Genomic DNA, 26,309 nt, shown 5'->3' with positions numbered 1-26,309 from the left:
ACGCGTTGATTATCAATAATATGAGTGCATGGCTGGGTGGGGAAATTAACTGAAGTCTACCACTGAACAGCTCAGTCACCTGGAACTTACTGTTACTGTTATTACCACCATTATAATCGTTATTGTTGTTAGGGACCCCACTGAGTCAACCCCACTGAGTTAGCCACTGTCAACTGTCAACTTTTCCGTCTGCACCTACTACCCTCACTGTGGATTCAAGTGCAATCTTGTTTTATTAACTCTATATCCCCAGCGCCGAGCTCGCAAACACAGGACTCTCAAACCTGAAGCAGAGACCCTGGGTGTCTTGGTAGTAAAAGCAATGGGGGGTGAGACGGGAGGGGGGGACCACGCACTCAGGTAAAAAGGGCCGATGAAGAAGAATAACCCGTGCCCCAAGGACCATCACTCCGGGGGTCGCGGGGGATCCGCTTTAACGCAGCGCTGCTCCCGCTGCTTCAAGCAGAGGGCAGGGTGGCATAAGGAGTGAGTCTCCCACTCTAAACGCTCCCCAGGTGCCTTCCTCCCACATCCTCCCAGTCCCAGCCCGGACTCTCCCGCCCGGCACCCGCTGCCACTTTACCTAGCGTCAGCAGCACCGCGAGAAGCGCCACCACGACTGACAGCAGCGTCGGGTCGCTCTGCTGCAGCTCCTGCCGCAAGGAGTCTAGGTAGGGCTGGAAGGCTCCCCCGACACCGCCACCATTCCCCATTCGCCGGGAGTCCGCGGAAGCCATGCTGAGATGCGTGGTCTCCAGCGCCGCAAAAGCAACGTGTCTCTAGGCGCTGCGCAGACGTCTGAAGCGGAGCATCACGGGAGTGGTAGTTCCTAAGTTGTATGTCCTCCTTCGAGGGCCGCGATCCCGAAGGTCCTGATGGGAGTTGTAGTTCTCACGGACATCGCTCCTACGAAATGAGATGGCAGCCGCAGGTATTTCATGAGCGACACACTTATCCTTTAAGACATGAGCCAAATGTCGCCACCCTCTTCATGGTTGTTGACAGAATGAATAAAATGAATGGCTCAAGAAATCACTGAGGATATCCAGTCGTTCCCTTTGTGAGGGGAGTCTTGTGAGGAATTCAAGCATTACACAAACATTTAACCTGAATATAATGTGGCATGGGATGTGACAGAGGATGTACGGTGCGATATGGGAATACAGAAAGGGACACTTAGTTCATCATGGATTCAGAGAAATGCTCCTGGAAGAAAGTGACCGGAACTGAGCTAGGAAAGACGAGTTCCTCTCCGGCGTTCAAGGAGCAAGGGTGCTCTGTACAAAAGAAAGGGAGCAATTCGGTGTCCCTACACTGTCAATCCAGGGCTGCACCTAAAAGGTCTATGGAAGCAGTCATGAAAATCGGTAGGAGGGGTGGGGGCTTTTGAGAACTGCAGCTGTCATTCCTACCCAAAAGGGCAGTCACAACTCTGCCAGGCAGGTATGTGGGACCCAGGTGGTCAGTTCTTCCAGCTTTTCAAGAGAAGCCATAAAGGCAGGTGTTAATGGGAAATTTTCCACTTTTTAAATTTCAGCAAGTAATGGGAAACATTAAAAAACTTGGAGCCCAAATAAAACACTTTAGCGAACCAGAAGTGGTCAGCCTCAGGGCTACCAGTTTGCAGTCTCTGTCACTAAGCAGGTGTCATTTCAGCCAAAGTGGCAGGAGATGAAACAAGAAAGGTTGGCAGGAACCAGACTTGAAGGAACTGTGTGCTGTGCTGAGGAACCGAGACTTTATACAGAGCAATAAGAAGTTTCAGTTGGCGGTAACACAGATGATTGGCATGGCAATGGAGAAGACTGGAGGCAGGGTGACCAGCTGGGGGCTTTTGCAGTGTTTTGGCAAAAGACGCACAGGGTCTGACCCAGGAACAGAGGTAGGTATGGAAAGGAGGGCAGAGATTTGAGAGATGTTTAGAAGGAAAGTACACAGGATGTGGTAATTAACTGGACATGCTGAGTTAAGGAGGAGAATTATCAAGACTGCATCTGAAGCAGAGGGTGTCGGTTACTGGGAAAGTGAATTGCAACACTCAGTTGGAGAGACTTTGAAGCTGCGGACATAGCCAGACTGAAAATTGCCTCTTTTGTATACGCATATATTGAATTTCAGCTGCCTTGGGGAAATTAAAAATCTTATATCAAGTAGGTGATACAGGAAACCAATGTAAAGTTTCAGCAATAGGTGCTAGGTTTTCATTTGGGAGTCCTATATACATATGGTCATTAAAATCATGGTGAGCATTGAAGAGTGAGAAGGAGAAAGGAACCCACAAAGGAGCCTAAGAAGGAAGAATCAGTGACACAGGAGTAAAACATGTCCTGGAAGTGGTCAGCAGCATCTCTTAAAATAGAGAGGATCCTGTGATGGGAACTTGAGTGAAAAGTGAGCTCAGAAGAAAAAGCAGGGTAAAGGTGGGGGTGGGGACATGGGTATGGAAGCAAGACTGGAAGGTGAGGGTGGGTAATGAGAATAATCGCTAATTATTGAGTACTTGCTCTAGTGTCAGGCATTGTCCTAAATACTTTTATTAATTTGTTTAATCTTCACAATGTCCCATGATCCCAGTTTTACAGAGGGCAAACTGAGGCAAGGAGATAAGTAACTTACCCATTTATCCCAGGCAGTTGGACTTTCTATGTTTAACTATGTGCTCTGACGTAGTACAATTCATTTTCCAGGAATGTTGTTGATAAATGTAGGCAATAGGGACCCCAAATTAAGGAAGGATGTTTAGGATGTGAGGTTGAAGTAAATAAACCAACTGTTATACTTTAAATTAGCACTGTCAATTAAAACTATAAGAACTGACAGTGATCTTACCACATTCTATTTCTTTTCTTTCTTACAGACCTAACCCCTACTTGGTACACACACACACACACACACACACACACACACACACACACACCCTTTGTAATAACCATTGATTCCTCTGTTAGGGACTAAAAATGCAGGGAAGGAGGGAGGGCCAGACATGGAGAACACGTACTGTAAACTGTCCTAACTGTGTAAGGATTTTTCGTAAGAGCTATGCGAATAAAAAAGTGACACCTTGGTGATGAAATTTGGGAATGATAAAAAAAAAAGGGTTTCACAAGTCAGTCTTTTTTTTTTTCTTCAATTTGTTTCCTGGGTATTAAGAAGGAAGAAGAAATGTGCACACCTTCCACATTCAAGTCAGAAGGTGCTGCTGCCATTCTCAGGAAAGAGAGCAGGAGAGTATGGGATCAGCGGCTTCCTGTCCTCTCCTGTCTCCACCTAGTGGACACAACAGGTTTCCAGGAGCTCTGCGGGGATGAATCACACAGGAAGGACGGGCAGATACAGACTGCCGCTTCCTGCAAGTACTCTGCTCTTTGATTCAAATAGCACACGGAGAATTACAACAAAACAAACGTAGTGAGACAATATTTCCTTCTTTTCCATTCATTAAAATATCTCGTTCACCAGACTTGTGTTTCCCTACTCTCCTGTTCCCAATAGTTCCAACGCACAAAGGAACCTATCTCAGACTCAGGGACACCAATCATGTGATTCCCCTACTCTGGCTTATCTCTTTAACTCTGTCTCTTTGGAAAAAAAAAAAAAAATTTAGAAGAGTTTTTTTAAAATAATTAAAATAAGACATGTTTATTATATTAAAAACTCAAGCAAAGAAGCAAGCCACAAATCACCTTAATTTTTATACTTATAGTATCTGGTAAACATTATTTCAGACATTTCTCTGTACTTATGTTTCTCTGTACAAGAAGGCTGTCTAGAGGGAGGAATAAATAAACATACGCAGAATTTTTTAAGAGACTATAGCATGCACTGTTGTGTTTGCAGTTTCTAGAGCAGTGTCTGGCTCATAGCAAGTGCTCAGTACATTGTTCACAAAATTAGGTGTTGATTCATTGCAGTAGGACAGGCCACATCCCATGGAGCATCTCACCAAACAAAGGAAAAGAGTTACAGAATTTGGGGTAAGGGTGGAGTTGAGGTGAATATTAAATAAGGCAGAGTGTTGATAGGCTCAAAGCAAAGTAGGGCTCTGTGTAAAAAGGTCAACATCAGATCCTGACCACAAAAGTGGACCCAGGGTCCTGTTTCCTTGGACACTAGAAAGTTAAGAGAGATGTGGATTTTTGTGTCCAGAAACCCCTATCTGCAGCTCTGCCCTAAGTGTAAATTGCAGCTGTGCTAGGAGTTAGCAAATAAAGGGGCAAACTGGAGAATTATTTAAAAGGTAAAATCAACAGAACTTGCTGACATTGGACATGGAGTGAGGGAAAAAAGTGAGTTGAAATTTGACTCATTGCTTTATGGTGCCTCTGAGGGTAGAAGACCATGACTTTGGCTGATGTGAAATATATGGAAACAACAGCTGGATGAAGGAAGCAGGAGAGGGAAGCAGCAGGATGACCACCTCCGTTTTTGATATGTTGGACTTCTGGTTGCTGTGAGAGCTCTCCAGTATAGATCCATAGATCAGGTATGAGTGGGGGCTGCTGGAGGCAGGGGTCACAATGATACATATAGATGAAGATACCAAGGAGTTGTTCACATTACTTAGAGCCTGGAAAGTGAGAAGAGCGTGGGGTCAAGAGAAGAACCCCAGGAAGATTTTCTTACAACTTCAGGGCTGGCAGCAGGAGCCCACAGTAAGCCCACAAAGGCACAGAGAGGAGGAACCAAAGCAGAGAGCTACCATGACAGAGAAGTTGGGAGAGTTCCAAGGAAGAGTGAGTGGTCCGCTGGATCGAGTGTAGTAACTTGACTCAGGAATGAACGAACTACAGTTGGTTTTCACAGTTGGCAGGTGCGTGGTGACCTTAGCCACCATCACTGCAGGGAAATAAGTGGAGCAGAAGACTGATTTCTATATGTACAGCCATTAGTTATAAGTGAGGCATGGTAAGAGTGAGCCTCCACCTCTCAGGAGCTCGACTGAGAAGGTGAGGAGACAGGGCAATGACGGCTATGGGAATCGGGGCCAAGGGATGAGTTTTAGCAAGATGTTCCAGCGATTCATTTTTCTAACTAGTTAGAATCAGGACCTGATGCAATTCGTTAACAATATTTTTAAAATATATAAATATTTTATATTCGTTTTCTGTACTCCCTTGAACACTCCATCTCAATGACTCACTCTGCATCCTCCTTCCTGCCCCTTTCCTAGCCACACACACACACACACACACACACACACTCACACACAACGATATACACTTGGTTTTATTATAATGACGATGCAGACCCTTTTGTGAAAGAATTCCTACTTGGACTGTCCCCAGGAGGGTGGCTTTGGCACCACAACCAAAGCTGTGGGAAGGTTCGGGTGATTCTTGAGCTCTGAAGGAAGGACTCGGTTGCATGTGTATTTAGTCAGATAGTATAAAAGAAACCCTTCCAGGACAAACATTTAGGAAAGAATGACATTTTTAAAAGATAAAACCAATAATTTGTATTTTATTTCCTGCATAGGTGGTAACATTGAACTATGAAGGCAGCCAAACCACTCAGGCCAGCGAGACCAGGGGCAGCTTATGGGTCACGTGAGCTCCCATCTCCATCTGGTGGTGGACCCCTTCTAGAATTTTAAATGCCGAGGAAAGTGCAGACTTCCAGGAGTTCTGTGGGGGCAGAGCAGAAAGGTAGGACAGTCAAAACCTACCTATACTTATTTTATGTTGAGTGAATGAACAGTTAAACCTGATACTAAAGCATTCAGACCACAGCCCTGCTCTTCTGGTGGGTGGACCAGCCATTGTCCCAGTGGCCTCTCCTCTTGCCTGCTCAGCTTCTGTGCCTGCCCCAGGCAGTGCCCCATGCCAAGGATGGTGACATGATTGCCCTGCCCTGTATCATCCCCACCTCGTGTCTTATAGGAGGGGCTCCCACACCTGAGTCCATGTGGCTTCAAGGAGCCCGGGAGGACTGTCCTCTCTGACCTCTTCAGGCAGGTGAGGAACTACCTTTGCAAGATGCACTAAGCACCTGGTACACGCCAGTTTCCATGAAGGGGTTGGGGATGGAGCAGAAAATAGCACAGCCAGACTTTCTCCCCTCTGCGAGGACTTACGTTAGGGAAATGTAACCTGGGTGCTCACAACAGTGGCTGTGGGCAAGCGCATTCCTTACATTAGAATTATGTGGGGCAGCTGTTACGATGCCTGGGCCTGCCTGGGCCTGACTCAGTATTCCCAGGGCCCGAGCATCAGCATTTCAAGGGCCATGCACACGAAAGTTAAAGAAGAGTCACTCTGTAACCACATGTTATTCTCCCTTATCTTCCAAAGGACTTCAAGTGATTCAGTGATGTCCAACATAGATACGGTGCAAAGGTGTGTTTGGTTGTATTTTAATTCTTAGAAAAGTGACGTTCTCGATGAGTAGCATGGCAACTTCATAGTTTCCAGAACTTACCATCGTTCAAGCTCTCAGGAGCAGTGCTGCGTTAAAGAACTTTCTGCGGTAATGGGAAGGTTCTCTTTGCTCACCTATACAGAGCCACATGTAGCTGTGAAGTATTGAATTGTGGCTGGTGTGACCGGGGAACTGAATTTTTCATTTGGTTTAATTTTAATTATTTAAATTTAAATAGCCATATGTAGCTCGAGGCTACCGTATGGGACAACGCAGCTCTGTATAAAAAAGGAGTTTAGTGAAAAGCAGTGGGCACAGGCACAGAAACCTCTTCCTTTTCTGAGTAATAACGTGGAATTCTGCACATCCAGGCAAGCAGTTTACTACTTCAGTGCCCTGAACTTGTGTCCTCTTTACCCACACAAGGAGTCTTTCGTACATGCTGGGGTTACGATGTCCCCTCATTCTTTCATCTTGCCCGTGGGTCATCTCCTGAGGGCTACAGCCTACGTCTACTTTTGTACCCACCACCCAGAACCCTGCCTGAGTTTGCTTTGCAGCTTCCCCCATGCTGTTCCTCTTACTTACTCGAAGTTGAGCATTGTTTCAGGTTAGACACGGCCGTGACATACTCTGCTCCTAAGTAGGATTCATATGTAGTTTTGTCCTGAAGATTGGCCAGACATTTTGTGTCATCCCTGAACAGAAGGTCCTTGGTTTTAGATTGGAACATACAAAAGTCGCCCAAGCAGACAGTTCCATTTTTTCCAAATTCCTCCTGTCAAATGGATAGAAAATGCATGAGGACCTGTGGCAGTGAGCAGCTGGGAGCACGTGGATGGGAAGGAGGAAGCTAAAAGCTGGGAACCAGCTTTGGGAAGAAAGGGAAGCTACAGAGGATGCCTCGGGAATCTTTCCACCTCCTGCACCTGTCAGTCACCCATTTGGGGCCCTGGCTCCACGCTTTCATGAGGCCCCATGAAACAGCCCTTCTCTGGGAAGTCCCTCCCACCCACTCCTGACTTCTGATCTCTCTTCCCCACTTCCTTGGCCATGGCCTTGGGGGCTGCTTCCAGGAAATACAAGGACAGAAACAAGTCCCTTCCAAGTGTTATTGTTAAAGAAGATATTAAACGTGAGCCACCCAGTGAGGGAAGGTACACGTAGTTGTTACAAGTTCATGTTTGACTACATTTTTGATCCAGTCTTGGGCAAGAGGCTTGATTACTCCAGGCTTCCTAAGGTTATAAGTGAAATGATTTAAATTTAGAGCTCAGCATTCTACTTAGTACCTAGGAAATCTTCATTAAATCCTAATTATTATTATCATTTACCTTGAGAGGATTCACAAAGATATGCTGTCTTAATTTTTAAAAAAGGAAATTAATGGTGATCAATAGGCAGGAAACTGTCTCTCAGGGGAAGGTGATGTTTGTAGGTAGAGGAGTCTTTAGAATTAGAATACTGAGGCAGCCCCTTTCCCCACTAAGGCTGGCCTGGGTTGGTTGCTTTCCCCAGAGGATAAGCTCCTTGAGGTAGGAGTCTTGGGTTTTTCTAGATGTTGGAATGGTTCTTAGCCTGTTTAAGCAAGGGAAATACAGATCTGCATTTCATGATGCATATCAAGGAAGGCTGGGAATCAGAATTAGTCTCCTCCATTTAAAAAAATGCAGACGTTGGGAAAATGAGGGACCACAGAGCAAGGTCAAAGGCAAGAAGCAGAAAGGCAGAGGCTTGGACCTGAGGACATGCAGATCAGATGGGGACAAACCTCCAGTGACCAGGAGATGTAAGCAGAGCCAGGCCTGGGAGACTCAGTTCCACAATCCATACTCTCTTAATTCTAGTTTCCAGAAAGAGAATGCTGGGCTGCACTTAGCAGTGAACTCCCCACAAATAATCCACACAGAAAGAAAGCGTGGGAGGCCCTGGCTGGTCCATACCTGCTGGTTAAGTAACATCTGACGAACACAAGCTGCCTTATCTTCCCTTGCGACCACACCATGATTTGGGGCTCGGGCGAGGTGGCACGTTTCAGCCTGGGACACAGACTTCCTGGTGCCATCAGTGCATAGCAGCTCAAAGTCTTCCTCCTTCAGATTCTTAGCCCAATCATCAGTGTTCTTTCCTGGGGACAGCAGAAGGGTTTTTTTCCTTAGCCCAACTTCCAGGGTTCTTTCCTGGAGATAGAGATTCTCAGCCCAAGCTTCAGGGTTCTTTGGTCAATGCACCCTCAGTGATGGTTGGGACTGGCCCACTGGCGTGTGGAGGGCCTGGATCCAGTGGCCAGCAGAAGTACACACATGAGTTACAGTGACGTGGAGAGGAAGCGACTTACCAGGAATTCCTAGTGACACCCCTTCCAACCCGCTCCACCCAGCCATGGAAGAGTGAACTATATTCTGTGGATACTATTCAAAACGATCTTCATTTCTACTAAATTCCAAAGCATTTGGACCTCTTGCTCCAGCGTAGGAAGAACGTGACCCTCAACTGGTTGACAATCTCCGTGCTATATCTTCTTGTACCAACAAGTAAAAGAACTTGCCCCCCAAAGCCCTTTGGAAACTGCAGCAGTATGTGAAGTCTGACTCCCTCACACTGGTTCTGCATGAAAATGTGCACGTTCCTCTGTGCGTATAGGCCCGTATCCTATTCTCAGCCCCTTGCCTCATCTTCTCTGTATTCCTTCTGAAGAAGAAAATCTCACCCATTCTCAGGGTTTGGGCTCCTTCCTCCAGAGGAATTCTCCAACATGTGTACCTACAGTTTACGTTTCTCCTAAACTGCTGCATTGTAATCTTTTTCTTAATTTGATTTTCATTTAATTTTCTTCATTTAATTGAACAACTAATACAGGAATTCACTATCATAAAATGTTACTTATATATAAAGTTAAAATACTTCTTTTCCTACACTCCCCAAATGTACACTTTTAGTTTTAATAGAAAACTCCAAATTGCCTGCCTCTCCCCCACTAGTAACTGCACACATCTTCGCTCACCTTCTAACTTTTCTCTTTTCCTTTCTTACCAGTCCCTCCAACTCAGTACCTTCCAAATGAAATCCATCATCGTTCTCTCCAAACTGATTTGTTCTACTCAGTAATTTAAGCTTTTATTCAATACTATGTTCTCAGCCCTCTGCAAGATGCAATCTGATTAGAGGGGGAAAATAGCACACATACGAAAGGCAAAAATTCAGGGCACAGAGTAACATTTTACGTACCCCCAGTGTTCTGAATGACAGTCTGGTCTTTCACAAAGGCCACGTCTCCTTTCTCAACCAGGCACCTGCAGAGGGCCAGACAAGGAAAGAGAAGAAAGGAAGTCAGTGAGACACATCTGTCACTCGGGAGGGCTGCCTTATAGATCTAGGGCTGGCCATCTAATATCGGCATTTGTGACTCCCATTCTATCACTAATCTCCTCTTATTACCAATAATAGATTATCACTAATCTATTATCCCTAATCTTAAATATTACTAATGTAAGTAATAAAAAGAAAATGAAATCCCCAATTTGCTTTGTAGTTATACAGTATCAGTTCCACACACTAAATCTTAAATGCTGCTACAGTTTCTCCAACAGAGACAGCTACATTATTTTCTTAGCATCAACACAGATATCAGAAGGTAGTTTTCCAGGAAGGTGATTCCTTACTCACACTCTACTTTGTAAAACTGGAAATGTGTGGACTGTAAATTGTACTTACTCTAACTCACATGGTTGTTCTAACTGGTAAAATGGGATAACCTTTGTTTTTTCCTTCACTACTGAGAAGTTCAATTACAATACTACCATCATTGTGTAGTTGATGATTCTTGAACTATTAAGTAACACAGGCCTGAATCAGAAAGGATAGTAAAAAAGTATTAAGGTCATAAGGTGCACAGATATCTCTATAACTATGGGGCAGCTGGATGGCTCAGTTGGTTAGAGCGTGAGCTCTGAACAACAGGATTGCTGGTTCGATTCCCACATGGGCCAGTGAGCTGCGCCCTCCACAACTAGATTGAAGGACAACGACTTGGAGCTGATGGGCCCTGGAGAAACACACTGTTCCCCAATTTAAAAAAAAAAAATTGATAAAACACTCCATGAGAATTGTAGTCGAGAACGTAGAGTACGTCTGTATATTTCCAAGTGAGTATGGTGGTAGGTTCCCCAGAGGTGCTTGGAAGAGCATGAGCCAGACCCCTGACTCCTATGTTCAGCTATAGCAGGGTTCCTTTGAGCCAGATCACTCTTTGTTATAGGGTGCTGCCCTATGCATGCAGGATGTTTAGCAGCCTCTACCAATTAGATGCCAGTAGCACCCTTCCCCATCCACCCCAGCCCCATTTGATAAGATAATCAAAAACGTCTACAGACACTGCCATATGTCCCCTGGGAGGCAAGTCACCCTCAGTTGAGACCTTTTAATTTGCATCATACTGCCAATCTTTGCTGTCTATGACAACCAGATCTGGAGACCGTGTCCTGGAGGGGCCCAGATGCCCCTTCGCACAGGTTCTACATATGGTTGCTAAAGGTGGCACCCTGATACATGTAGGACTAACAAGCCAGAAACATAAGAATCTCACCTTAGTTCCTAAAAAGGAATCTTGTCAGAGCTGAGGGTATTAATCTATTCATAGCTAGGTTGTAAGAGTTACCTGAAAGCCCCCGTGTAGCCATAGTATCTCTCATTGTTGTTGGGCTCACACTCCTTTCCTGGACCACTGGCCGAGCCAATACACAGAGCACAGAGACTGGAGCTTCGGTCATACCCAGGGGCACAGCCTTCACTGAAAATTTTATCTGTGCAGAAGGACAGGAGGAAGTCAGCTTCATCTAACGCATAACAGGTGTGTATGGCCCAAGACAGATAGAACATATTCATTGTGCCAATAACTCTGGACCTGCCAGGCTGTAGACTTTAAAAACAAACTTAATTAAGACTAGAAAGAGAAGTTAGTGACCCTATGATTCAAGTGGAGGAGATTCCATGGGCACCCTGATAGTGTCATCACTTATCAAAAGAGAGAAGAGATGGAAATGACATAGAAGTTGACATGAATGGAATAAAATGGAAGGTCTCACTCCCTGAGCTTGTGCCACCTATTTTCAGATGTCACCTTTCCCTGCCATTTATTAGAAGAGGCTTTAATAGAACTTAGAACTCCAAGCTCAGAAAAGGGCTGGGGAATTTTAGTCATAACTCAGGTGTTCTTTCATGGCTGTGAAACTGCCAGGAGACTCAGGAGAGCAGAGGTGGTACCCTTACTAGTTGGGAACCAGAACTTCTGAGTGTCACTCCAGCCACTCCTTGCTTCCTGTCACATTGGTGTCATAGAACACCCTGGTGCAGAAGTGTGATCTCCTCTCCAGTCTCCACACACAGGACTCATCAGGTTCATACCTGTTTTTAAGAGGTCTCTCCTTTTAAATCAATTGCACATATTTGGAGGTGGCAGAGAGGACGTACTCAAGAAGTTGATGTAAATAATGTATAAAAAACATTTGTCTGGGGTGAACTTACACAGGTTTTTAGGGGGTGTAACTAAGCTCATACCTGAAGATATTCTGAGGACAGAGAATATACGGATTTCCATTCCTTGGAAGGGGCCTAGGAACTGGGCAGTCGCTCAGTGAGACTGCCAAGACCTTAAAGACACCCGAGGATCCGCACACTCACATTGCCTAGAAAGCCCTATGGCAGGGATTGTAGCAGCTGACCCAATGGCCATTTCCCTCTGTCCCTTGGTAACAAAGATCTAGTTTTTAAATTTTTTTTCTCCATTAATTATTTTTTATCGATATATAATTGACATTTAACATTATATTAGTTTGAAGTGTATAACATAATAATTGCAAATATATTGTGAAATGATCACCACAGTAAGTCTAGTTAATATCTGTCACTGTACAGTCATAAAGAGTTTTTCCTTGTGATGAGAACTTTAAGATTTCTCTTAGCAACTTTCAGATAGCAACACAACATTATTAACTATTGTCACCATGCTGTAAATTACATCCTCATGGCTTATTTATTTTATTACTGGAAGTTTGTACCTTTTGACCTCCTTTACTCATGTCGCCCAACCCCACCCCTGACCTCTGGCAACCACCACTGTGTTCTCTGTATCAATGAGCTCGGGGTGTGTGTGTGTGTGTGTGTGTGTGTGTGTGTGTGTGTTTTGATATTCCACATATAAGTGAGATTATACGTATACAGTATTTGTCTTTACTTGTCTTACTTATTTCACTTAGCATAATGCCCTCAAGGTCCATCCATGTTGTTGCAAAAGGTAAACAGCAAAAATTTCCTTTTTTTAATGGCTGAATAATATTCCTCTGTGTGTGTGTGTGTGTGTGTGTGTGTGTGTGTGTGTGTGTATCTCACATTTTCTTTATCCATTCATCCATCGATGGATACTTAGGTTGTCTCCATGAGTTGGCTATTGTAAATAATGCTGCAGTGAACATAAGGGTGCATATATCTTCTTGAGTTAATGTTTTTGTTTTCTTTGGATAAATATGCAGAAGTGGAATTACTAGATCATATGGTAGTTCCATTTCTAACTTTTAAAATAAAGGTCCAGTTTTAGGTGGGCAGAAACATGCCTAAATAAAAGATGACATTTTCCAGCTTCTTTTATAACTAAGTGTGACTATGTGCGTAAGTTCTGAGCAATGAGAAGTTACTTAAAGTAATCGGGTTAGATTTTCCGGATGGCTTCTTTAAGAAGTTCACAGCAGGTGACTCACACGTTTTAAGTTGCTCTCACTCCTTGCTTCTTGAGGCTTCCTGGGTTATGGACGTGAGGCAACCATGGGTGACCCTAAACGTGGAAGCCTCATGCTCAGAATGGTGGAGCATAAAGAGCGAAGGAGCCTGGGTTTCTAATGACCATATCAGCATGAACTGCTCACCTCACATCTTTTTCATGAGAGAGAAAAGTAAGCCATCATGTATGTGCAACTGAAAAGCACATTCTGATTCAGCCCAGACCTACCATCACTTTCAGGTATTTCCTTGAGGTTCACTGGGATCAACTTTTAACTCCTGTAGACCCAGGGCCATCGCATTTGGCAGCACACCACTCTCTTCCCAGTGTACCTCTTTCTGGCTGGCCTTGACCCCAGTGCCCTCCCAGAGCCGCTTACCGAATTGACAGTGGTTGATCCTGCTGTAGAGCAGGCCCATGGGGATGTTCCAACCAGCAGTTCTGTCTACTGCAGTGTGACAGGACTTCTTGCCTACCAGAGAATTCCAGTTGAGGTCCTTATCTGCTTTCTTCACCACGGCCACAGCAAAATATCCTACAAGGAAAACACCGAAAAAGGATGTATTAACACTTGTAGGCCGTACAGCGTGTCTGTCTGCCATCAAAGCCTGCCATCTCCCTATGGACTCAAAATTATTAGGAATCATTCCTTCTGTCTTTGAAAGGGCCTTTCCCAATCATTGAGTGAGGTGAAGTACAAGTCACTCTGTCAGGTGGAGATTAATCTGAACTGGAAAAACAAAATAGTAAGTACATTATCCTCAGAGCAATGACTGCTGTCTGACCCTTCTCAAATGCATCAAGTTACTGAAGTTATAAACCAGCAACTCACTCTCTACTGTGGAATTTCAGAGGAATAGATACTGAAGAGGACGTGTAACTCCAACATTTTATACATTAACAATTATTAGGAAAGAGTAGTAAATGACTGATAAATTACAGAGAATATTCTGGCCAGATATTTTGGGATAAGGAGAATACAGGTTTGCACCAAAATAAATAGGCAAACTGGAAACAAGTCATCTGTCATCTTCAGCAGCAAATAGTTGCTGATCCTTAAAATTGGGAATGGAATATCAACCCATGATTTCAACTTTCTAATTTAATTAACTCAGTAAACTATTTACAATAGAAAACAGAGAAGTCATACTGTCCATGGAATAAGGATAGGCCTTTCTATGTTCTGCTACTGAGCTTGGCTCCCAGAGTGAGGGGGAAAGGCGGGGAGGCTGTAATCAGGGGAAGTCACAAGGACAGACTTGTACACTAGTGGCTGGAAAATGACCTGGAGTGGCCTGAGCATAGGGGCACTGGGGCCCAGTGCTCACCATGGTGTAAGACTTCCTGACTTGCTCCTACCCCATCTTTCCAGATCCACCCCAGCCAGAACCCTGGGCAAGAACCAGGTTGGCCTGGGTTCGGGGTCCCAGCCCTGGCTGGGAGGCTGGGTAACTTCATGCTCCTCACATCTGTGTAAGCCTCTCTCCTCAGCACAAATACGCAAGGCTCCTTGGCTGGTGCTAACTCTTATCTAAAACTGCAAGCCTAACGTCACGCGAGGCAGTCGGGAGTGGTGGGGAGGGTGTGGATTTGCTTGCTAGATATTGGAGTCTAGACAACTTGTGAAGTCTCTCAGCCCTTGGTCCTCTAACGCATCCTTAGAGGATGAAAAGACCTGCCTTGTAGGATGAAATGAGAAATCCTTTGTACAAGTCATGGCAAGCGTAAAAGAGTAACCTTCATGATCAATTACTATCTGTCCATGATTCTTTTCCATTCTAAAACTTGATGTTTTCCATGGCCTTATCTACTTTTGATTTGAATTTAAACGTTCCTTTCCCTTTTCCAAAAGCAATGGGAATTTATCTTACACTCATGAGGTTACCAATCCCAACTCACCTTTCTCCGGTGTGTTTATACACGCAGGGCCATGAATTTCTGGAGAAGAGAAAATGAAGAAGTCACTAACTACTCATTTATAGGTTGAAATTCATGCCTTTTCCATGTTGCAGATCAGACTAAAAAATCCAGGAAAACTACACATCATCTATGCCCAAAAAGTCCAGGCTGTCTTGATTATGCAAATTCACTTTAACTCACTGGCCTCTGGAATTTAGCCCAAAATTGTGAATGTCAAGTTTCCTGTTCTGTCTGTCCTGTGCCCACAGTGACCCCTGCCAACTATACTTGAATTCCTGCACCAGGGCAATAGAAGTGTGCGTTTTGGATACACAAACACCTGCCAGGAATCCCAGCTGAGAATCCCAACTGTCCTCTGCATTGAGGTCACTTTTAGCTGGAACTTCGCAGTGCGAAGCCTCCGTTTCTCCTGGTGGAAGGTATGCTAGGAGATCTATCCTTCAGGACGACTGTGGGATTAGAGGTGTGGGAGCCCAGAGTCTGGGAAGGTGGTGCTCAGTCAGCAAGAGCTTTATGGGCTGATGTGGTGTGAATCAGGCTATGATGTTCCCCTCTCCTCCCTCCATGGCCCAGAGGAAATAAAACACTGAGAGGCGTCCCCTCCACTTACTGTAGTTCTCGGCCAGGACAGGCACCAGACCACACTTGCCCGCTATGTAGATGAAACCTCCATCCAAGCTCATGGCGTCAGCTTCTCCTTTCTGCAAAGACACAGCACGTCACAGCAGATGAAAAGAGGCCATTTCCTGTTCCGTCTGCCCTTCCAGATGTTTCCTCTAAGCAGCATCCCCAGCACAGGTCATGAAGGCCCAGGGAGACAGCCAGTGCTAGTTCTGGATCCCCAAAGGATCAGTCAGGCACACCCAGCATAAAAAATAAAATGTATGTTCATTTTCACCCAAATCATCATGATCAGCTCTGGGCGCCTTGCTTAGTTTCTTCAGGAGCTAAGACCCACATTCAGTCCACCTGTCCTCTCGTAGGACACACTGTCCCAGAGACATTCTCACAACGTCTTTCTGACCCCAAGAATTCTCATTTGTAAGATGGCCCAGTGGAGTCAGGAACCGGAGGCTGTGCCTGCGGGTAGAATGCCTCCTGGTGGGGCCTACAGCCCTGAAATCGTGATCACATGGGGGGCTGAGTGCTATTTCAGTGTGTGGTGCAGATGAGATGTTCAATAAACAAATAGAATATATTCAAATGATTTAGTTCTCAGATTCATTAAGCCCTTAATTACAGAGATGCTTAAATTCAACAAGATTGCCAAGCTTTCCATTGGGTCTGGCAATATATTTCTGAAAGTACACCCTAAAGGACTAATTAGATATGTGGGCAAATAATGGGCAAAATGTATGTCGGTAAAAACATGCAGGTATGCTTCATAATAGCAAAATGATAGAGACAGACTAAATGATGTAATAGATAATATGGATAAATGGTTAAAACAAATTGCATCACAGCCACACTATGGACTAGATTACAACTTTAAAAGATCAGGTTTTCTAAAACTGATTTTGACACAGGAAAAGGTTCCCTAGATATCAGGTAAAAAAGCTGGGGGGGTCATGAACTAGCAAGCTGTCTACATGATATGATCCAATTAACAGAATTTTCCAAGAAGATTGTAACTACTACTTGTTTTCTTCTTTATATGGTTCAAGATTTTCAAACAACTAAAAGCAAACATGGAATACTCTTCAGATGAACAAAAGTAAACTTCTCCTTGCTTGCACCATCAACATGACCCTGTCTCACTCGTCATGGCACACCATGGGCAGCAGACACTCAGTGGGTCTCAGACACCCACACGGTGGTCCAGCCTCCCTAAGGAGACACTGCTCAGAGTGCCCTCTACCACGTGCTAATACCAGGAGGACATGGAGCTCTAAGGAGCCCATCAGATGCATAAGCTCCAAAGTACTGAAACTCCTGTGGGGCTGGGCTCCGACAGGAGGGCAAGGTTCCTGTGAACCTGGGTTTTCATATCGTTCCCAGGAATACTCACTCAGCTTTTGGGACAGGCAGGCAGCAGTGGCAGGGCCACTGCCCTGTGGAGGCAGGAGTGACATACCATGATCTTGGCAATGCAGTCTTCAGTGGTCTCCGCCGATTCGCACTCTATTTTCCCTCCACTGTTTACGCTCCACTCATCGCACTTGGCCCTCTCATGGTGGCCTATTGCACACCACTTCACCTTCTTGCACACATCCTTTGAGGTATCCTGGCCTAGGGCATAAGAAACAGAATGGGGTTCCGATGGGGCACCAGAAGTTGCCTGCTGTCTTCATGAAAATGCTGGGGTTTGCCAGCAATACACAAACAGATCCCACTCAAGGAATCAATCATCTTAGAAAGAAAAGTCAGTAAGAGTCTCCTGGTTGACTTATCATTTAGATTTAGCTTCAAATGGTTTCTTTTGAGAAGCCATCATCCTCCCAAACCCTGGGCACTCGACATCACTTCAGGCTCGTTTTTCTTCCTCTTCTTTTTGAAATACACGCAACCAGTTGAGTTGTTCTTTCTTGTTTATTTGTTCATGGTTTATGGTCTGTTCCCTGTAGGAGAACATAAGCTCGGCCAGGGCAAGGGCCTGGACTGTCTTTTTCTCCACAGCACCCTCATTGTTCAGGGTGGTGCATGACTTGTGGTTAGCACAATAAATGTCTGCTGAATAAACGAACACCTACTTAACTTTCAGAGTCAGCGAGAGAGTCACTTCCTCAGGGAAACCATACCTCCACTTCAAGACCTGGTTTTCTTTGTTGTCATGCTCTGCTAGGGCCATGATATTTTGTTCTGTTTTTCTTTTCTTTCTTTTTTTTTGGCCTTCTTCCAAATAAATCTTTTTTTAAAATTGAACCTTCAATAAAATGACTATTCATTGAACATTTGTCTTCTTCACTAGTGAGGAAGTTTCATGATAGCAGAATCTATGTTTGTCTCACCTTTGTATACCTGGCACCTAGCACAGTTGATAGCTAGATAATCGATAAATGTCTGTTGAAGGAATGAATGATTAAACTAACCTCCAATGACCCAAGGAAACTCAGGAGCAGCGTGGGCCTGTATAGAGCTCCAGCTGCACTATACCAAATGTTGGTCATAATACTGGCTACAGATGTGCAAGTTTGAAACAATTTTGTTCTCTCTGACTTACTTTGTGTTAGGCTAATTGGCTTCATAAAGCAGGTGGGGCACTGTAATTTATACAGGGAAATAATGCTGGTATCAATCCAAGTCATTTTAAGCATGAATTTCATTTAATGCCCTTTGGTGACATCTCATGATGATGAAGGCCATTTAGCATCAGTCCAACACGAGGCAGCATAGGTAGGGCAGATAAGGGAACGTCAGAGCTGGCGTTTAGTACCTGGACAGACTCTATCACTGGTCCCTTCCCTAACCAGTTCTCCAAGCTTCTGCCCTCAGCAGGTTTCCATACTCCCAAAGTCACCTGATCCTTCCCAAGAACTTACGTGTCTCTTCCCTAAGATTCCTGATAGCAGTGACATACTCATATCCCAGGTACATCCAGGAGTCAATCTTAGAGGGAATCTTCAACAACCCATGGGCAGAGTCCGTAAACAGCAGGTCTTTGCCATGAGGGGAGCTGAAGAGCTGGAAGTCTGCAGATTTTCCTGTGCCATAATGTTCCTGTTTATAGCAAAACAGTAGTGAATGGCTACATTGACAACATAGGCTGTGAAATAGGACTGAAGAAAAACAAAAAGCCCAGAAAGCTAAATTAAACCATGAAATTTTCAGGATGCCAGGAAAGAGGGCAGTCAGACCTGCTCTGTCCTCCCCATCACCTTTTCCACTCACAGCACTCTGGGGGATATGCCACACCTATTTCCCTGGATGTGTTTCTGTGACTATCTTCCTGGCTGGATTGACGGCTCACTGAGTGTAAGAGAAGCATCTCTGTGAGGCAACACTGTGTGGTTGCCACTTAAACTCTTGATGGACGGATGGGAGGGCTGGATGACAGACAGTTGGCTCAGTTTTGGCATTCCGCTGCGCTACAGAAGTAAAGCCGGTGTGCACGCGACTCCCTTGCTCAGACTGAGGGACATTAGGAGAGAGATAGTTTCCTTCTGGGGAGGTCATGGAAGGCCTCATTGGGGAGGGGGTGTTTGCCCTTGTCCTAGAAGGCGTGATTTAGGTGGAAAGAAATGGAATAGAGCAATAAAGAGCATCTTCATGTCATTGGTCCAAAATGTAGGGGTCCGGCAGACAATAATGCAGGACTAGGCTCTGTGTCACTCTTGAGAAGAGTCCCTGCTGGGTGCTTTTAGACAAATGGATGATGTGTGGCATGGTTCCCACTATGTCCTGAAGATAGGAAGTTCTACAGTAGCAATAAGGGAATGAAAGTAAATGCCCCCAAATCCAAGGAAGGACCACTAAGCAGGAGAGAGGATGGTGGATTTGGTACCTGGGCCTGGTTGAGAAGCTCCCAGATCAGGTCCTCCTTGCCACCCATGCTTCGGGCCACCACAGCATTGTAAGGGACGCTGGACAGGTGGCACTCCTCATATTTGTCCACTGGCTTCCGGGTGTTGTCCTTGCAGAGCAGCTCATACTGGTCCCTGTCAGCCTGGTGTGGCAGGTTCTCTGGGGGAAGAAATCCCACATGAACCTACAGCAGGCAGAGCCATCAGCTGTGGCACTGCCCCCCCCCCTCGCCCCAATCCCTTGCAGTCCCACTGAATCATAAAGTATGTGAGCTGAGATGCCTGCAGTGAACACTGAGGGCCAGCGAACATGAGGAAACTGACTTGCTCAAGTTCCCACAGCCAGTTACAGGCAAGGAAGTTTCTGATGCCCAGTGCAGAGGTGACTGCCCGACACCCCGCAATTAGTCTCATCTCAGCAGGCCAAGTACAGGTGAAGGTTGGCCAGACCTACCCCAAATCCCTTGCTATGGCAACACTGACCAGGAGGAAGAGTCCCTGGATACAGGAGAATGAATGATGCAAAGAGGCCCAGGAATCCAGGCGGGACCCCACAGGCACATACCTGTGCACAGGTAAGAACCCAAGCAATGAGAAAGGAGGAACACACTGTGCTCGTGTCTGACTACTGAGCATGAAAAGGGGGCAGGTGAAGAGAAGGCCCACCGCTTGGAGGGGATCTGCACGTTCTTCTGTCACTTACCCAGTACCGCTGGGTGCTTGACAAAGGCCACGTCCCCAGCACCATCCTTCAGACACCTGTGAGCAGAGGCACATTAGGAGAGTTCCTGCAGGACAGGCCCTTCTCCTCAGGCTTGAGGGTCTGGTCACACTGTCCAGCTCTGGGACAAGGGGACAGTCCAGTGGAGGCCTGTGCAGCCCACAGCACAGGGAGCACCGTGTGACACTGATATCCAGGGTACCACTGGGGGGAGTGGGAATGGGGGGTGAACTCACAGGACCTAGAGGTCCCCTGCCATGTGCCTTAAAGCAGGACAAAGGCATGGAAGATGTCTTAGTACAGAGAAGAGTTTTCAAACTTCTGAAATGCATGATAAGGGCATAGTATCTCCTGAGGGAAGAAAGGTGCCCGTAACTGGCTATAAAACTTTAGGATATAACCAAGGAAAAGCAAGAAGCAAGAAATGAGCCACATGGGCCATTCGCACCAAGGCCACGAGGGGAGGCAGGCGAGAGGTCATTGTGTTGAACAGTTGACACTGCTGCAATAGAGAGCAGAGTGTCAGTCACTGAAGAATGGCGTGGACATTAGGGAAGCCTGTCCCCTTGGGCTCTGCCCAATCCAGGGAGAGGACACACTGACCAGGTTCAAGGGCTCTGGGGAGACAGAGGGTCCCCAGGAGAGGGGTTTCGTTATCGATGTCACATGAGGGAAGAGGCACTGAACTGGCCTAGGGAGTCCAAGCAGAATCACTGAGTCACTGTGAGGGGACGAGGCCTCCTGAACACCCCTGTTGCATGATGGGCTCTGCTGTGACTCAGGGAGGGATTCCTTGCCTGAGGACATTGAATGCTTTGGCTGCCGTGGAGCAGCGGCCAGTTTCACTCACTTGACGGCACCGGCGGGGCCAAAGTATGGTTCCTGGGTGGAGCAGGCACACTTGTCTGTCCCTTTCCCCGCACACAGTTGACACAGTTTGGGGAAGGCCGTCTGATCTGCACATGGGACACAGCTGCCCGCGAAGAAGTTGGCCACTGCTGCTCAGCACAAAGACATGGAACACACAGCATGAGGCAGCCCGGCCAGAGGCAATAATGGCTCCCGCCCAGGCTCAAGGCTGAACGGGGAGTGACCAGAACAAACCAGATGCCAGTCCCCGCCTGCCTGTATGTGTGTCCCCACTTTAAGATCAAGGGATTACAAAAAGGCACGTGTTAACTTCTAGCCTTCCACCATCATCCCCACCAACCAATGCCTGTGGCAGGTTGCTGTCAGCTCCCCTCCCTGCATTGTCAGACTGAAACAGCTCAGAGAGAGTTCTCCCCTGGAAGCCATGCCTGGGAGACGGGACACCTGCCAGGAGAGGGGCAGGCCAAGCTCAGGGCCAGCGGCTGGCCACCAGAGAAAGCCCCAGCAGAATCAGAAACACACCAGCCACAGAGAGGAAAGCACCCCAGGGAGGGGGCAACAGGGCCCAGCCATCTTGGCCCTGCTGAGCCTGTCAGCCTGATGACCTCGCCCCACTCCTCAGGAGCCCCTGCTGGGGGGTTGGGAGCTGAGAGAAGAAGACAGCTGACACCTCCCAAGGGCTGCTGTGCAGCAGACCAGACAAGTTTAAAGCTGGGTAACGCCTACCTCCACCCCAAGAGTCATCACACCCGGTCACCTGATCATGTCTGAGTGACAGCCGTGTGGCTTGTGCGGGCATCTAAAGAAGGGACATCTGCCTGAAGACACTCGCCCTCCTGCCCGCTTACCTTTCTCAAGAGGTTCACGTGGCTCAGGCAATTGCCAGTAAAGTGTGCCAATGGGGATGTTCCAGCCAGAGGATCTGTGAAGGCCTGTGTGGCAGGACTTCCTGCCTTGGAGCTGGTTCAGCTGGAAGTTGCTGCCCTTCTTCACCAAGGCCACGGCATAATAGCGGGTTTCGGGGTCTGCAAAGACACAGAGCCAATGGAAGACGCTCAACCTGGGCCACAGGGAAACACGGCTCATCACTCCTGACCAGGGAAGGGGACCTAAAGGACACATGTATGTCCCGTAAAGAGGGAAGGATCAGAATCCCTTTCTCAGGCTCACAGGGAAAGAAAGAACCACAGAGGGGCCATTCGTGACAACCCTCCAGGCAATCACAGGGAGAAGAGGGCCACGTGCACATGGACCGGAAATGCATTCTGCTCTCTGGCCCTGCAGAATGTCTGCCTGTACCTCCCAACCAAAGCCACCAGGAGATGGAGCTGGAGCATAAAGGCCACATTTCTGACTCGCTCTGAGTACTTCCTGTTCCCTGACACGGGCCCACGGACAGTCAGTTTACTGTCACAAGGGACATAGGCATTTCGGGCTCTGAGTGTGTGCTCCAGTATGCTCTCTTCTGTGTGTGGCATCTGTGGTTCTTGGAAGACGTCTCTATAAACTCCGACAGCAATGGTTCGGGCTGCACACAGCCTGCTCTGATTCTTCAGAGAGCACATTTCCTGGCTCAGAAGGTCAGTGTCAGGAGCACCAGTCCTCAATCAGCCCAAAGCCCCAGAGGCCTTTGTGGTGGCCCTTAGGGCCGCTCATTCCCCACTGACTCCCCAATGGGGAACGCTCAGCACTATCTAATCTCCATTACCTGCCTAAACAAGACAAAACTCTGCATCCCCCAGGAGAGAACAAGGGCCGCAAACTCTCTCCTGGGCCCTGGAGAACTTACTTTCTTTTGTCCCATAGTTCTCTGCCACTACAGGCTTCAGGTTGTAGGGAGCCAGGCCAGCCTCAAACACGAAACCTGCATCCAACGTCACAGCATCGGCTTCATCTGCCTAAAAGTGAACAGACCAGACGCTAATGAAGCCCTCACTTCTAGGAAGGCACCCCTAAGCCGGGATGAGTGGGGGTGACTGGGGGTGCTTCTTGGATCTGGGGCCAGAAAATCCCTCAACTTGGCCAGACCACACACCACACCATGAGCTTCAGTTGACTTGACCTTCCTGTGAGGAGATTCGGCCACAATATATATTCCTGTTCCTCCTGCATAGAGGAAGGAATAGATTCTTTTTCTTCTCCCTTGTAAAAGGTCTGGTTCTTAGCCCAGAAACCTATGTGTGGTCTTCTAGGATCAACCTGAATTACGGAGGCTTCCCCTGGCGGACTCATGGCACAGCTGCCCTCCCCACCCCAGACTGGGTGCACAGCCCATGCACTACAGGCTCTGACAGGGGTTGCCGTCAACCACTCAGGTCCACCTGCCGGGATGTACTCTTCCATGTGTTTACACTGAGAACCCAAGAGCTTTTGTTTGGTGACCTCTTTACCTTGAGCCTTCTGCTGAGGTCTTTCTCAGGCACCACTGTGAAGCCGTCCTTATGGGGGAGTGGAGCTTTGACAACACTCTTCTCCACTCTGATTCACTAGTCAGTACTTTTCCTCCTATCCTGGGTCTATATAACTGCAGGAGTCTTTCATTCACGGATTTGGGGTTTCTATGGGTTTAATGTCTTGCTTTATTCTGAACTAAGTGTTGAACGCTTATTACTTCCGTTATGGCTCATTATTCATTTAATCTTAACTACTCAGATATGCCATAGCGCACCACTGTCTTAATCAGCTGCATTTGCACATTAAAAAATAGAGACACAGAAAGTTCAAGTCATAGCTAGTAAGTCATGGAGCTGGGGTTTAAATCCAGGCACTATGGGTTCATTTCTTCCATTACACTGCTACCCACTGCGTGTTGTTGCTATTATTATTTTAGTTTCTGCTTTGACTAAATCTCATCTTTAAAATAATAGTTCACTTGATATATTGTAGGTGCATTCCCACTGAGTCTAGAATTTATATTTTCTTAAAGTGAGAAGCACTGTTTTTTAATATAGACACTTACTAATATATTTCTATTGCCTTTTTCCCCAACTATCTTTGATCAAAATCATGTTTCTAGTGGGGCCGCCTATTGGCTCAGTTGGTTAGAGCTCGAGCTCTTAACAACAAGGTTGCCGTTTCAATTCCCACATGGGATGGTGGGCTGCGCCCCCTGCAACTAAAAATTGAAAACGGCAACTGGACTTGGAGCTGAGCTGTGCCCTCCACAACTAGATTGAAGGACAACGACTTGGAGCTGATGGGCCCTGGAGAAACACACTGTTCCCCAATATTCCCCAATTTAAAAATTAATTAATTAATTAATCATTTTTCTAGAAGCCCTTACCAGTACTCTATGACTAGTTCTTGTTAATTAAAGTATAAGGTAGAAGCTATAACTCCATGACCTATGTCACGTTACAGGTAAGTAGTAAGACAATAGCATTTCTAAGTGAAATAAAATAATAATGTAAGCCAAACTATATATTTGTCTACCTGAAACTTTTATTTTTAATGTTGGGGTTGTTTTATTGTAATAAAATACATAGCATAAAATTTACCATTGAACAATTCTGAACTGTACATTTCAGTGCCATTAAATATATTCATTCACTCTGGTGAACAACCCTTTCATCCACAACTACATAGCATATATGAAACAATCTTTGAGGCTTTCTTCGTATCACAAGAGGTATGTGAAACCTCCAGAGACTCTCCACACTCACCCCACACACTGTAAAGTAAGAAGAAAAAGCAAATAAAGAATATTTCCTAGGGCAGTGAGGTTGGGGCTTTCTTTGCCAAGACACCAGGATTCTGGGCAGGAATCACTGGAACTTCAGGGGCTCAGGAACCAAGAAGTGAAGACCTCACTCATGGGGTCCACTAGAGCAGCAGGGATTCTGGGGGGAACCTGAACCAGCAGGGAAGGGGAAGATTGAAATCAAGCATTAGCTCCCAGATGCAGATAAGCAAACCCAGAAGAAGGTAAGCCACAATGGTGGGCATCAACCGCAGCAACAGACGTGGGCCCTCAAGGGATGTGGAGGTTGGAACTGTCAGTCGCAATGGAGAAGAGCTACCTATGAAGCATTTTGTTTTATGTACAAAGTGAAGGCTACAATCATAGACATAAGCATAGAAAAAGAAAGTATTGGGATAAAAAGGAAAAAAATTAACTGGTACTTCTAGAAACAAAAATATGAATTTGAAATCCAAAAGTAAATAATGGCCAACAAGTGATTAGATGTGGTTAAAGAGAGAATTAGTGAACTAGGAGCTGTATCTGAAGAATTTATCCTGGATGCTACCAAAGGGAAGTGCAGATGATAGAAATTATAAAAGAAGGATTAAATGATATGGAGGATAGATTTTTAAAAGTCATCCTGAATCCTACAATTTCAAAGAAAAAATGGAAAGACTGAAGTAAAGGCAGTATTTAAGAGATAATGGCTTCAAATTATCCAGAACTGAAGAAAAACATGACTCCACAGATCCAATATACGCTAAGCAAGATACGTACCAAGATTTCTACAACTGGAAATATCATAGTGTATCTGTGCAACATCATAGACCAAGGAAATGAAATCTCAAAATTAGCCAGAGAGAAGGTGATTGAAAGAATGACAGGACAGCACCAGACTTCTCATTGGCTACAATGGAAGTCAGGAGGCAGTGGCATAATATTTTAAATACTGTGAAAATATCAAACTAGAATGATACATTCAGCAAAATTACCACTCAAGGATAAAGGAGAGATTAAAGCATTTGCAGAGAAAACAAACAAATGAGCAACTGAGAGAGTTTAACACCAAGAGATTCACTCTAAAGGATCACCAAAAGGACATATTTTAAGAAGTAAACATATCCCAGAAAGATGGTCTGAAATATGAGAACAAATGGTGAACAGATTAAATGGGAAAAATATAGGTAAATCCAAATATTTCTCTCTCTCTCTCTCCCCATCTCTCTGTCTCTTTCTCTGAGTATGTACATACACACATATACATAGACACAGACACACACACACATATACATATACATATATTTATGTTATTATATAGTGTCTACAGGTACATAAAGTATCTACATTATGGGGTTAAAAAGATAGACAAATAAAAAAAAAGATAGACATAAAATATTAAATAATAATATCTAAACAGGGAAGAGGTAATTCCACAGTACTTTTATTATTTGGCAAGGGGGTGGGGGTCAGCATTATTTTACTACAACACTTTGGTAAGCTAAAAGTATATAGTAAAAAATTTAAGAA

General features: G+C 45.6%; 1 protein-coding gene across 1 annotated transcript in view; it reads right to left on the bottom strand.

Annotated features, from left to right (window-relative positions):
- The window catches only part of LOC117037207 (serotransferrin-like), a 47,776-nt gene that overhangs the window by 17,096 nt on the left and 4,371 nt on the right, over window positions 1–26,309 (bottom strand). The window contains 16 exon segments of the mRNA XM_033133011.1: window positions 584–738; window positions 740–829; window positions 6,942–7,135; window positions 8,301–8,485; window positions 9,586–9,650; window positions 11,015–11,159; window positions 13,509–13,664; window positions 15,029–15,067; window positions 15,660–15,750; window positions 17,124–17,278; window positions 18,529–18,706; window positions 19,491–19,669; window positions 20,213–20,268; window positions 21,081–21,228; window positions 21,949–22,125; window positions 22,890–22,998. Of these exon segments, the coding sequence (XP_032988902.1) occupies window positions 584–738; window positions 740–829; window positions 6,942–7,135; window positions 8,301–8,485; window positions 9,586–9,650; window positions 11,015–11,159; window positions 13,509–13,664; window positions 15,029–15,067; window positions 15,660–15,750; window positions 17,124–17,278; window positions 18,529–18,706; window positions 19,491–19,669; window positions 20,213–20,268; window positions 21,081–21,228; window positions 21,949–22,125; window positions 22,890–22,998 (2,122 nt within the window).

Source organism: Rhinolophus ferrumequinum, chromosome 17, assembly GCF_004115265.2.
Source record: "Rhinolophus ferrumequinum isolate MPI-CBG mRhiFer1 chromosome 17, mRhiFer1_v1.p, whole genome shotgun sequence".
Classification (NCBI taxonomy): Eukaryota; Metazoa; Chordata; class Mammalia; order Chiroptera; family Rhinolophidae; genus Rhinolophus; species Rhinolophus ferrumequinum.
The sequence above is the reverse complement of the archived record's forward strand: the minus strand, read 5'-3'. Positions and strand labels throughout refer to the sequence as shown.